Here is a 13906-nt window from a genome sequence, read left to right as displayed (position 1 = left end):
ACCCCTCAAACTTTAATGCCCTTAAGTTAGCATTTAACTACTATTTTAACCTTACTTTTCATACCAACATGAAATTTGTATGGAATTACATCTACATAAACTCCTAATGTTTGATTCAACCTCTTCTCCCAATTTTAGTGCTCTTCCTTTCTGGCTAATATATTTCCTGTCTGTTAACTCACAAATGTCGTAGGACAAAATTCCTAGGACAAATTTCACTCAAGATAAATAGGGTTTATCTAAACAACGACAACCCCTGATCAGACCCCCATATGCCCAAATACCTTTCTTCTACTACAAGGAGTAATAGCATTCTTTGGCTATCAGAACCAACCAGAGGAAGCAGAAGCACACAGGAGGAATTAGAGAAGTACCCTCATCCTAAGGGATTATTTTAACAATTTTCTAAAAAACCATGTCCAAAAGACATAACCATGGTAAAACTCAGGATTCTAAACAGAACAGGTCTAGATCAAAGCACCACAGGTAAAGTTCTTATTAGCATTAAAGTTACAAAAGGAAAAAGGAGAGAGGACACTTGTTTTAATACAAACCTTTTTTTTTTTTTTTTTTTTTTTTAAAGTAGGCTCCACACCCAGCACAGAGCCCATCACAGGGGTTGAACTCATGACTCTAAGAACAATACCTGAACTGAGATCGAGTCAGAAACTCAACTGACTAAGCCACCCAGGCGCCACTAATACAAACTTTTAAATATCACACAGCCATAAAAAATAGTCCATGTTCTTGAGAGTATTAATTAAAAACTGATATAATATTCTATCTTTATGACTGGACTTTCTTAAGACCTAATACAGAAGGTCAGATCCTGTCTGTTTCATAGCAGCATTAATAAACATGTGGTAAAAAAATTTTTTTAATAAATAAATAAACATGTTGTGGCATGATATAGATCAATCTAACAATTAACTGAGGATCTTGCATAAAATTATGAAAAGCCCTGTTCTGTTTTACTTTATTTTTTTTTTTTTCAACGTTTTTTTATTTATTTTTGGGACAGAGAGAGACAGAGCATGAACGGGGGAGGGGCAGAGAGAGAGGGAGACACAGAATCGGAAACAGGCTCCAGGCTCCGAGCCATCGGCCCAGAGCCCGACGCGGGGCTCGAACTCACGGGCCGCGAGATCGTGACCTGGCTGAAGTCGGACGCTTAACCGACTGCGCCACCCAGGCGCCCCATGTTCTGTTTTACTTTAAATATAAATGTCCTAACATCAGTTTCACATGTACATCATTCAGTATTTGTATATACTGCGAAATGATCACCACAATAAATCTAGGCAACATCCATCACCACAAGCTGTAATTTTTTTTCTTGTGGTGAGAATTTTTAAGAGCTATTCTCTCAGCAACTTTCAAATGCAAAATACTGTATTATCAACTACAGTCACCACACTGTACGTTATTACTAAAACCCTGTTTAATTCATATAGATTTCCAACCTGTATCTCTAATGTTGCTAGCCACTGCTGTACTCAAACTGCGAAGTGAAATTCTAAGAATTCCATCATTTCCAATCAATCCTAATCTCAATCTCCTGAAACTAGTTTGTGTGTAAATCATTAAAAACCACAATCTTTCAAGACTTGTTTGTTAATTTCTACTAATTATTCTACAAATTTTCTTATCACAATTGCAAAGCTGAACCAGAATTTAAATAACAGGCAAGGATGCATAGAAAGGAAAAGGATCCACTAAGCTCAATGAAAAGCGAGCCTATGATTCCTATAATTCAACACTTCAGGTGTCAAAGCTACCATCCTTTGGTGATGAAATCAAGCCTCCAAATTATTAACACACCTGTCTTATATTTGCAACGTGGAGCTCAAAAGGAACAATGGAAAATAGTTGTTAGGTTCCTAGTTTGCCCAACAAGAGTCTATTTATCCCATGACATTTCTGAATTAGTCTCTGAGTTCTAGACTCACTCAAGTCTAGAGACAGTGTGATATGGAAAGAACCCAGCCTATGAAGTCTCTCAGAGTTAGGCAGAAACCCTGACAGCCAATTACTAACTGTATGATCAAACAAAACTCACTTAACTTTCCTGACTCCTAATTTCCTCGTCTATAAGAGAATACTGCCTATCATGGAGAACTTTTATAAGGATTAAAGATAATACAAATCAGGGTACCAGGGTGGTTCAGTAGGTTAAGCGTCCGACTTATGGTTTCCACTCAGGTCATGATCTCACGGTTCGTGAGTTTGAGCTCCGCATCAGGCTCCATGCTGACAGTGAGGAACCTGCTGGAGATTCTTTTTCTCTCTTTCTCTTTCTCTCTCTCTCTCTCTCTCTCTCTCTCTCTCTCTCTCTCTCTCTCTGCCCTGCCCCGCTCATGTACTCACTCTCTCAAAATAAATAAACTTTTAAAATAAATTTTAAAAATTTTTTTAAAAAGATAATATAAATCAACCAGTAAAGGCTGTGACACAATAAGTACTCAATAAATAGAAACAATTATATTACCCTCTTCACACCAGCTTTTTATCCTCTCTGCTGAGGTAAGCACCCCATTCAGTCAGTATTCATTAAAAGGAACTTAGGATACAGAATCAGAAAATCTGGGTTTGATTCCAGACACTATGTAACACAAGAACAGAACTTTAGGCTAGGTATTTGATTCTGAACTGCAGATTGATCATCTGTTTGAGAAAGAAAGAATCATAGAATTATTGGAACTGACATTATTTTTAAACTAGCATACAGTGTGCAGTATCAGAAATGTTAGCTTTTACCTACTCCAAAGTATTCCTGCTCAAAATTACTTGCCTTCCAAGATCAAATGTGCATGAGCAATGAGCATAAGTTAACCTCACTTGGAAAGGAAAACAAGGTAAAAACTAAGTAGCTCACTAATCATATCCCCTTCATGCTCACAGACTTTAGAATATACTTGTTAATCCAAATGTAGCTCTTGTTGGGGGAATTCCAGGCGGAAAAATTAAATTAACAAATTAAGTTGTATGGAAGACTTTTACGGCCTTACCCAATCTAGCAATCTGCATGCCGAGAAACTTTAAGCAGCTTCTACTGCTTTTCACTTAGCTTATTACCTTCCTATTCCCCATAATAGTGCCCATGACAAACGCAATACGGACCCTAACATAGAGCAAAGGGAAATGGCCAGATGAATTGTGTTCAAGTTGACGAGCGACTATCCTTGACACAACCCAACAGAAAAATTCAAAGACAGAAAAACGCAAAGAGTTTTCTTCATATCTATATAAAAACCACTTTCTATTTTGAGTATCATTTCCCAACAGCAATTTCAAAAGGCCCATCCTTTTTACAATAATGGACTCTCTTGAGAAGTTATGCTATTAATAAAACAATTTAATAATTAAAGTCAACAGGACCCAAAGAGCTAATAAAGTACTCTAGGCTCAACTGCACTACAGCCAAAAGAACTCGTCAGCTAAACCACTCACCTGAACTGAACTGTACTTCCGAACTGCAGGACAACAAAATGAAAATTGAACTCTCAGGATAAAAAACACTCAGGCAATAAATTAACTCACCTTGGGTATAAAAAAATTCTCGAAACACAAGTGAGCGTGTATACTTTCTCTGGGAGGTGGTATGTTTACATAAGATGCTGGTTATAACCCAATCAGGGTCACAGAAAGGGAAAGATATCCAAAGACACCTAAATGGATGTCTAGCACTATTTGTACCCTATTCACAGCACCAAAGTTAGCAGCACAGCATGTCACAAAGACAGCTACTACATCAACTTCCACAGTCTTCACCATCTTCTCAGCCTGTCCGAGCCTGACCCTGTCTGAGCATCTCAGGAAGGCAGCTAGCTAGTAGCCTGCAACATGCTGCCCAAAGTTTCAAGGCTGCTAAGACTACGTGTGAATTTCATCCCCCCCCCCCCCCCAGCCCCACTGGTACCTCACTGGTATCAAGTTTAGGACCACCAAAAACAACTTGGGGCTACTAGCAGTAGCTCTTGTCAGCATGGAACTAGCAAGTTTAAAAAAGAATGCAGAAGAAATAATATGACTTATCTAACTAGCAATACTACCAACGAAGTTTAAAAAGTGCTTCAGAGTTACGTGATGGTGACAGAAGGGGAAGAAGAAAGGGGTCACAGAGGAAAAATAAATAAAAAAATAAAAGCCTACGGCACAGAACTACCTGAAAAAACAGTAGTCAACAGACAAGTTAAAACACGTTTGTATTTGCCAACACATAGCAGTTACCACACCATATATTTGTCAGATTTCCCAACACGCAAAACAAAAGTAGCCACCCCTTTATGAAGTACTTATTTACCGACTTCTACAAAGAAATGACTTCTCTGGATTCGGGGCAAATTAACTTCCTGTGCTTTGCGTTTGACTTTCAAAATCTTTAGAACTTTCAGCAAACTGAGATTCACCTCAATTTTTAGGCTTTTCGGGTTAAGTTGAATAAAAGTTGTATATTTTAATATCGATAAACTATAACTTTTCTATTTCAAAACTATATCCACATTTCTTTAGATTTTAGAGTTTTTTTTAAAAGACTACAAAGTTTACAAAAGCAAGTAATACAGTAGACATGGTGGGCATTCAACAAGTTTATTTATAACTCCTAAAGTAAAAGCCTGAAAAAGTTTATGAGATAAATTCCTACTGGTGCTGCTGAGGATACAATGTTACTAATACCGAAATTGAGAATTATTCAAAATATCCTGAAAACAGTATCTCCTTCTAAAAATAAAGAAAAGCATTTGCCAACACAGAAACTGTTGGTTCTTAAAAATGATAATCACATGGGAGGCATTTCTATAAATACTTTGGTTCTGAATTACAATAACCCTAATCTTTCAAAGTACATTTGGGTTATGCTTAAACTAGCAAGCGAATTTTTGATGCCATTATATTGATACAAAGGACTCTGCTGGTTATCTGCTTCTGTAGCAAACTGTTGGTTTACGCACTTAAAGATCTACAAACCAAACTACAACATAAATCACTTTCAATCATTAAAATAAAAACAAACGAAAATCTGTCATAAAAAAGACCCCAAGAATCTCCTAATAAATTTACAATAACACTTTACATTACGATTCTAAGACTAAATATATTCGGCAATCTACTTGGATTCATATTCTATGCATTTACTTTGGTCGGAAAAAGAGAAACCTCAGAAAACGCAACCGGCGGTTACACCATTCTATTTTAAGTTACTTATAAAGCCAACAGTTCAAGAACTTTTGGGGAAGAGAGAGTAAGACATTTTTCCAAGTAGTTAAGAATAATTTACGTTTTATAATAACGACAATCATAACAACCTCTAGAATACCTTATAGTGGGATGGAAGTGAAAATGAGGAGAGGGTGGAAAAACCCGACTTGAAAACGGACAGCCAGGCAAATTCACAAACCTTCAATTAAAGGAATTTTGAGATTAACTTCTCTTATACGCCTTCCCTCATTTCCCACCCGTTTCCTCCTCTCCTCGGGGAGGTCTGTGTAATGTGACTCATGACAAATTTTTTAAAAAATAAATAAATAAAAGACACACCCTCTGGGTTAAACTGACATAATCGCCCCCACCCCGCCCTCCCCCGACACACACCCCGCTTTTCCTCCCCCTTCTGCTGCTCCTCCCCGCGCCTCGTCCCTGCCCTTTCCTCTCCTCTCTCTCCGTCCTAGACCCCTCTCGGACGGAGAGGCAGCTGGCTCTCCCGGACAGAAGCCCGGCGAATAGAAGGCTGCCGAAGGGGGGGGGGGGGGGGGGGCAGAGCGACCCGGGGGGCCCAGCCCGAAAGGAGGCGGACAGCAGGGGGACGCCGGGCTGCGGCGGCGGCGAGCTCCGGGCTCCCTCGCCCATTTTCTCTCTCCCCTTCTATCGGTTTCAACCACCACAGCCACTTCCTGTATCTCAGCCCGACTCCCACAGCCTGGCCACTGGCTCTCCCCGGCTGGGGGCTGGGGCTGGGGTTGGGGTTGAGGGTGAGGCTGAGGCAGCCGCTGAGGTTAGGTCAGTTCCCCACCCCGCCCAGTGGGCTGGTCACTCGGGCGACAGGCGGCGGATCCTCGGCCCGGCCGGCCAGCGCCCGTCCGCCCGCCCGCGCTCCTCACCTGTATGTAGTTGTTTTCACAGTAGTCCGCCACCCGGGTCAGATTCTGGTAACTCTCTATCAGCGCCCTCTTGCCAGACGGGATCTCCTCCTCTAGTAACATCTGCAGCTCTGCCATTTTCCACCCCTCTGCATCGCTTCCTCTCGCGTTAAAGAGACAGAGGCAGCAAGGTCCGCGGAGGCGCCGAGCACCTCACAGCCCGGATACAAACCGCCTACCGCCCTCCCGCCTGGTATTGTGGGACGGCACCTCCTCCTCTTCCTCCTCACTCTCTCCACCCGGCTCCACCCACTTCGCGCAGCCGCCTCAAACACGTTCTCTCGCGAGCCTTCCTGTCTTTCCCTCCTCCTCCCCGCGACCACGAGATTTTTTTTTTCTTTGGCATGGTCTTCTGGGAATTGTAGTCTGTCACAGCCTAAGCGCTTCATCAAAAGCGCATGCGTGTAGGGGAGCCTCCGAAAAAAGAACGGGGAGGAACGTAAATGAAAACCCAGGGAAGGGACTTAAGTGCGAAGTTTCCTGACAACTCCGGCAGAGGGCGCCACAGGGTGATTCTAGAAAATAAAATCCTTTCCTCAAGAAAGCTGCGAAAGTTGGCAGAATTTTGTTGATTAAGAAATGTTAGTGAACCAGAGATACCAGTTCTGATATAGGATTAAAAAGGGTTAGAATATGAAGAAAGCCAAATCTTTACTTCCTTTTTTTTTTTTTTCAGATATAAGGCGACTCTGGCTTTACTTTCTAACCTTCCTCCAAAATTTAGCAAACATTTATTAATCGACAGCGCTGCAGCAAGCAATGTACTAAACATTGGGGGTATGAGTTAAACAAGTATACTCCGTACTGTAAAGACTCACAATTTAAAAATAAATACACATGGGGCGCCTGGGTGACTCAGTCGGTTGAGCGTCCGACTTCGGCTCAGGTCATGATCTCGAGGTCTGTGAGTCCGAGCCCCACTTGGGGGGGGGGGGGGGGGCTGTGCTGGCAGCTCAGAGCCTGGAGCCTATTTCAGATTCCGTGTCTCCCTTTCTCTGCCCCTCCCCCGCTCATGCTCTGTCTCTCTCCCTCTCTGTCAAAAACAAATAAACATGAAAAATTTTTTAAAATAAATAAATACACATAATTTCAACGGTATCCTGTGCCAATCGCTTTTTCTCTGCCTCTTCATTGCAAGTATCTCCCTACATTTTTGAAGTTATGGAAGAGTTTCTACGTTGGGTAAAATCATTTTGTTATCTTTATCAACTGCTTTGTAATAGTGTAAAAGGCCCTGTATTTCAAGCTTTTCATTTCAACAAGAATATGCTTTTGATTTAAACGAGTTGTCCAAAGTGTTGTCCAAAGGCCAAAGAGGAAACTAATTTAAAGATCATACAAAACTCCAATTTTCAGCTCTCCACTAGGTCATTCCCAATCACAACAACTATAGGAATAATAACATGACTCCATTAAATTTTTAAAAATTGGCCCATCAATAGGTATTTATTGAATATTATCTTTACTAAGGGCCATAAAATGTCCAACCTGTAAAAGGAAAAACTTAAGTCTCCTACGTGAAAGAGAGAACTACTCCCAGCCACCAGATTCCCAATAGAAGATTCCCAGGTCGATAAATCAATAAATGGCTTACTCTCCATAATTATCTGGAATAGACATAATAGTCTTTCTTTAATAATTTCATTAATCCAGATATTTTATACAAGCTACTGAAAAGTGATATATTCTTTTTTTTAATGCTTATTTATTTTTGAAGAGGAGAGGGGCAGAGAGAGAAAGAATCTCAAGCAGGCTGGCATTGTCAGTGCAGAGCCCGATGTGAACCTCGAACTCACAAACAGTGAGATCATGACTTGAGCTTAAATCAAGAGTCTGGCACTTAACCAACTAAGCCACACAGGCACCCCCCAAATACGGAAATTTCAGCTTACAAAGGTGAAGAGATTTTAACAGGGACGCCTGGGTGGCTCAGTAGGTTGAGCACCCGACTTCAGCTCAGGTCATGATCTCGCAGTCTCTGAGTTCCAGCCCCCCATCGGGCTCTGTGCATACAGCTCAGAGCCTGGAGCCTGTTTCTGTTTCTGTGTCTCCCTCTCGCTCTCTGCCCCTCCCCTGCCCATGCGCTCTCTCTCTCTCTCTCTCTCTCTCTCTCTCTGTCAAAAATAAACATTAAAAAAAAAGAAGAAGAAATACTGAAATTTCCTTGGTTATCCTTGGCTTTATAAAAAATTTTAAAAATTAAAAAATAAAAAAAATTTTAATAAAATAAAATGAAAAATAAATTTAAAAACAAAATTAAAAGTTTTATAAAACTAAATATGATACAAGGACCCCTAACTGATTTCATGACCCACAGTTTCAAAACCGTTTTTCCCTCCACTGAACTAAGCAAATATGACTCTATACCATAAGCACATGTTACTATCATAAATTTACATTGTTATAAATATTACAAAGTCACAGTTATTAACAGATAAGCCAGAAAAAATATATACACAAAGATTCAATAGAATAAAATTTAGCAGAAGTAAAGGATCTAAATTTCTGTACCAGAACAGCTTACCTTGTACAACCCTATTCAAAATCCTAACAGCTTTGTAAAAATTGACAAGGTGATTCTAAAATCTATCTAGAAATGCAAAGACCCAAGTATAGCCAAGACAAAACTAAAGTAGAAGAATCACACTACCAAATTTCAAGGTTTACTATAAAGCTACAGAAATTAAGACAGTGTGGGCTTGATGTAAGAATAGACAACTCTTTGGAACAGATACAGAAAGTGGATTAATGACAAAAATGCCAATGCAATTCAAGGAGGGAAAGAATTCTATTTTCCCAGTACCTGTGCTAGAGCCATTGGATATTTGTGGGGTATTTTTTTTTTAATGAACATTGACCCTACTTCACACCATACTCCAAAATTTATTCAGGATATATCATAGGTCCAAATGTAAAAGGTAATGCAATAAAGCTTCTGCAAGAAAACATAGAATAACTTCACAAGCACGGGGTAGGCAAATGTTAACCAGTATACAATAAGCACTAAAAAATAAAGAAAAAAATTTGGTAAGTTGCTTTTTAATAAAGTGAAAAGGTAAGCCATTGCATTCATTTCCAATGTTTATGTAACAAATTACAACAAATTTAGTGACTTAAAGCAACACTAATCTATAATCGTTGTAGCTCTGGAGGTCAAAGTCACAGTCAACTAAAATTAAGGGGTTAATGGGGCTTTGTTCCTTTTGGAGACTCCAGAGAATACATTTCCTTGCCTTTTCCACGTCTAGAAGCTACCTGCATTCCTTGGCTCATGGTCCCTTCTTCAATCTTCAACTCAGAAAAAAGCATCATCAAATCTCTCTCTGACTTTGCTTCTATAGAAAGATCTCCTCCTTTCTGACTCTGACCATCATCACTCCCTCTTATAAGGACCCTGTGACTACATACATCCCAGGGTATGGGTAATCTAGGATAACCTCCCCAGCTCAAGATCCTTAACCTGATTATGTCTGCAAAGTCCCCTTTGCCATGTGAGGTAACATACTCATAGTTTCCAGGGATTAGGACACAGACATCTATGGAAGTCCATTAATCAGCCTACTATAGCCATCATTAAAGTTAAAACACTCTGCTCATTAAAAAATAGTATTAAGAAAGTGAAGGGGTGCCTAAGTGGCTCGGTCGGTTGAATGTCCGACTTCAGCTCAGTTCATGATCCCACAGTTTGTGGGTTCAAGCCCCACATCAGACTCTGTGTTGACAGCTCAGAGCCTGGGGCTTGCTTCAGATTCTATGTCTCCCTCTCTCTCTGCCCCTCCCCTGCTGATGCTCTATCTCTCCCTCCCTCCCTCCCTCCAAAATGAACAAACATTTAAAAAAAATTTTTTTTTGAAGAAAGTGAAAAGATAAGCCACAACATAAATGTTTGACAAAGGACTCATACCGAGAATATAATTTTTAAAAATTCCCCCAAGTCAATTTAAAAAAAGACAAGCCAATAAAAAATGGACAAAAGAAGACAACTACATTTCACAAATGGCCAATAAATATATGAAAAAAAGTATGCAACTCATTATCCATCAAGTAAATGAAAATTAAAGCCATAATAAGATAATACTCCACTCCACCTGGCTGGAGTATAAATTTTAAAAGACTACACCACACACCCATTAGAATAGCTAAAATTAAAAAAAAAAAAAAAAAATCCTGAGGGGCCTGGGTGGCTTACTTGGTTGAGCATCTAACTAGTGATTTGGGCTCAGGTCAGGATCTCAGTTTGTGAGATGGAACCCAACATCAGTCTCCTCACTAACAGAGTGGGGCCTTTTTGGAATTCTGTCTCCTCTCTGTCCCTCCCCAGCCTCTAAATAAATAAATAAATGAACAAACATTTAAAAAAAAAAATCCTGACAAAAGCAAGTGCTAGTGAGAATGTAGAGTAATTGGACTGTCATATGTTATTGGCTGCAAACTGCTACAGCCACTTTGGAAAGCAGTGTAGCACTTTCTTATAAAGCCAAACATATACCTAGTATATAACCTCGTAATCCTACTGGTGGGTATCTACCCAAGAGAAATGAAAATTTATGTTCACACAAGAACCACGATGTGAATGTTTATGGTAGCTGTATAAAAGCTGGGAATGACTCAAATGTCCTTCAAACAGCTATGGATAAACAAACAATAGAATACTATTCAGCAACAAAATGTAACGTAATGTAACGTAATGTAACGTAACACAAAATCATGGATGGATCTCAAATGCAATTTGCTAAGCAAAAGCAGACAGACACAGGGGCGCCTGGGTGGCCCAGTAGGTTGGGCGTCACCTTGATCTTGGCTCAGGTCATGGTCTTGTGGTTCATGGGATCGAGCTCCGAATAGGGGAGCCTGCTGAGGATTATTTTTCTCTCTCTGCCCCTCCCCCTCTCATACACACACTTCCTCTCTCCCTCAAAGTAAATAAGCATTTAAAAAAAAATTTTTTTTTTTAAATTTTTTTTTCAATGTTTTTTATTTATTTTTTGGGACAGAGAGAGACAGAGCATGAATGGGGGAGGGTCAGAGAGAGAGGGAGACACAGAATTGGAAACAGGCTCCAGGCTCCGAGACATCAGCCCAGAGCCCGACGCGGGGCTCGAACTCATGGACCGCGAGATCGTGACCTGGCTGAAGTCGGACGCTTAACCAACTGCGCCACCCAGGCGCCCCTAAAAAAAAATTTTTTTAAAGAAAACAGATACACATATGACTACATATTGTACTATTTCATTTATATGAAATTTTAAAAATGGCAAAGCTTCAGTGATAGAAATCAGATCAAGCTTTGCCAGAGACCAGACTCCAAACAGACACAAGTAAACTTTTAGAGGTGATGGAAATGTCCTAGATCATGATTGTAGTGAGGCTTACATGACTAAATGCACTTCTCAAACTTTATTGAATTGCACACTTAAAATCCGTGAGTTTTATTGTAACTAAATTATATCTAACTAAACTGACCCGAAAAAGTACAGGCAGATGAAAAATCCCTTGCTTCAAATATTAAAGAAGGGAAAAATTACATATTTTTGCTTGTTTTGATATGATAAAAAATGATACAACCCCCCCAAAAAAAAAGAGGAGACAAATTTCTTTTCCAAGTTACAAAGGTGACTAAACAGCCAAGAATTAACATTAAAAATTGCAAGTAGACATGGTGACACTAAATTATGAACATCATGAAACCTTTCCAGTCCAGCTTCTCTCCCAAAATGTGCACCTTTAAACAATTTACGGATTTAGCATTTTTCTGTGGGTTTTGTTCAAATAAATTAAAATGAAATGTCTCCCAAAGAAATCCCAACAGAATAGAGAATAAAAGTGTTTCTATTAAACTAAATGATGTATACTGAGGCTCAAGCAGAAAATCATGGATATCTAGTCAAGATAATCATTTTGGTAATGGAAAACAGTTTGTAACTGCAAATTCTGCACATGTGCATGGGGATAAATTGAAATTTCATATATTCAACTTTGAAATAGCAGATTGCTGATGATCATAAAGACCTTAGTTCAGAAGGATTAAGAGATGTCCCAGGAAATAATAATTTTGACTATCTGGGTACATGATTGCTTCCCTTGTTATCTGGGACACAAGTGACACTGCATACCTAATGAATCTCAGACTTCTGAAAAGTTAATGCACTATATTGTATCTCAGGATACTAAATTGGAAGTGTGTGGTCAACAAACCAGAATATAGACTAGAAATGTGGTATAATGGAAAGAAACAAGGAGTCAAGGCAACCAGGGTCCTCCCCCCAATTCCCTGCTGTCCTCATCCACCACCACTATGTGACATGATCATGTTCTCTACCAAAAAGAAGGGGGGAGGATGTATTAGTCTGCTCAGGCTACCAAAACAAAATACCACACACTGAGTGGCTTAAACAACAGAATTTTATTTTCTCAAAGCTCTGGAGGCAAGAAATCAAAGTGTCAGCAGGTGTGGTTTCTCCGAAAGCCCCTCTCCTTAGCTTGTAGATGGTCATCTTCTCACTATGTCCTCATACAGGGCCTTTTCCCTCGTGTCTATATCCTAATGTTGTCTTTTGATAAGGACACCGGTCATGTTAGATTAGGGTCATGTCCTCTGACCTCATTTCACCTTAATTACCTATTTAAAGGCCCATCTCCAAATATATTCACACTCTAAGGTACTTGAGGTTTTGACTTCAATATATGATATGAATTTTGCAGGGAACACAATTTAGTCCGTTACAGGACATTCTAGGATTAACTGACATTCTAGGAGTCTACAACCCTCAATTATTACCTCTCTTTGCTTCTTGTCAAATTAACGATACCATCCAGGAATCCCCAGAGAAGGAGGGTTAATGGAATGATCTGTTCAAATGGTTTAGCAAGGCCCACAGAAGACAAGAGAATTTCAGGATATAGAAGGAATTGTAAACTCTCCTTCAAATTTTATTATAATTGGTTGTGGAAATCCTTTAATATACAGTCATATTTGTAGCAGGCCAGACCTATAGGCTAGTATTCAAGCAAGTGTGATTATTCCTTTAACATGGGGGGGAAAGATCTCCCTCAGACACGTTAAGTCAAGCCATCGCAAAATGCCAATGTTGTTTTAGTGGGGAACAAGCTGTCATCGTGAAATAATTAAAAATTAACAGTGGCTAAAAATGCAAACTGCCTGGAGTCCTACAGGAAAAAATATAGTTTTTAAGTGAAATCTCATGTTGTTTTTTCTTCTTTTCCAGAAGCTGCGATATTTCTAGCATGGATTGAATGAATTAATCACTTGTTAATTTTGGAAGCTGCTGAATCAACACATCCTCCTCCACCTCCCATTTTCCACCTCAATAAGATGCTGCAGGCATTTGTGACAATCAGAACTGTTTTGGGAACAGTTGACCTCACCAGCAATAACAAGTATCTCATTCTTTGAACTTTGCAGTGAACTAGCTAGTAATGGCCCTACCCTGAACTTTGTCCTTCCAACCCTTCCAACGGTTTTATGAATCCTGTAGTGTTGGAAATACCTAGGGGAATTTCTCTTTCCCCGACAAATGAACAAAATAATAATTTAAAAGTTCTAAAGACAGATGACAACCCATGTAAAGTTAGATTTCCTTAGTTGGAAGTTACAGAAAACAAAACCCAAGGTAGCATAAGAAGGAAAAACACAAAAGGGGAAAACGGAAAAAGAAGAAAATATTTTTTTAATGTTTATTTCTGACAGGGAGAGAGACAGAGCATGAATGGGAGAGGGGCAGAGAGACAGAGGGAGAGAGAATCAGAAG

General features: G+C 39.6%; 1 protein-coding gene across 15 annotated transcripts in view; it reads right to left on the bottom strand.

The window, feature by feature from the left end:
- Positions 1–6369, bottom strand: part of ABI1 (abl interactor 1) — a 132336-nt gene extending 125967 nt beyond the window's left edge. For 5 of the 15 annotated variants that reach the window (XM_058681645.1, XM_058681652.1, XM_058681655.1 and 2 more), the window contains exon 1: positions 6099–6367. In XM_058681645.1, the coding sequence (XP_058537628.1) occupies positions 6099–6215 (117 nt within the window). In that variant the 5' untranslated portion in view covers positions 6216–6367. Of the gene's footprint in view, positions 1–6098 lie in introns of all 15 variants that reach the window. The other 10 variants (XM_058681647.1, XM_058681648.1, XM_058681646.1 and 7 more) reach the window with 3 other exon arrangements.
- Positions 6370–13906: the final 7537 nt, after the last annotated feature.

Source organism: Neofelis nebulosa, chromosome 8 (genome assembly GCF_028018385.1).
Source record: "Neofelis nebulosa isolate mNeoNeb1 chromosome 8, mNeoNeb1.pri, whole genome shotgun sequence".
Classification (NCBI taxonomy): Eukaryota; Metazoa; Chordata; class Mammalia; order Carnivora; family Felidae; genus Neofelis; species Neofelis nebulosa.
This window is presented reverse-complemented; position numbering and strand designations above follow the sequence as displayed.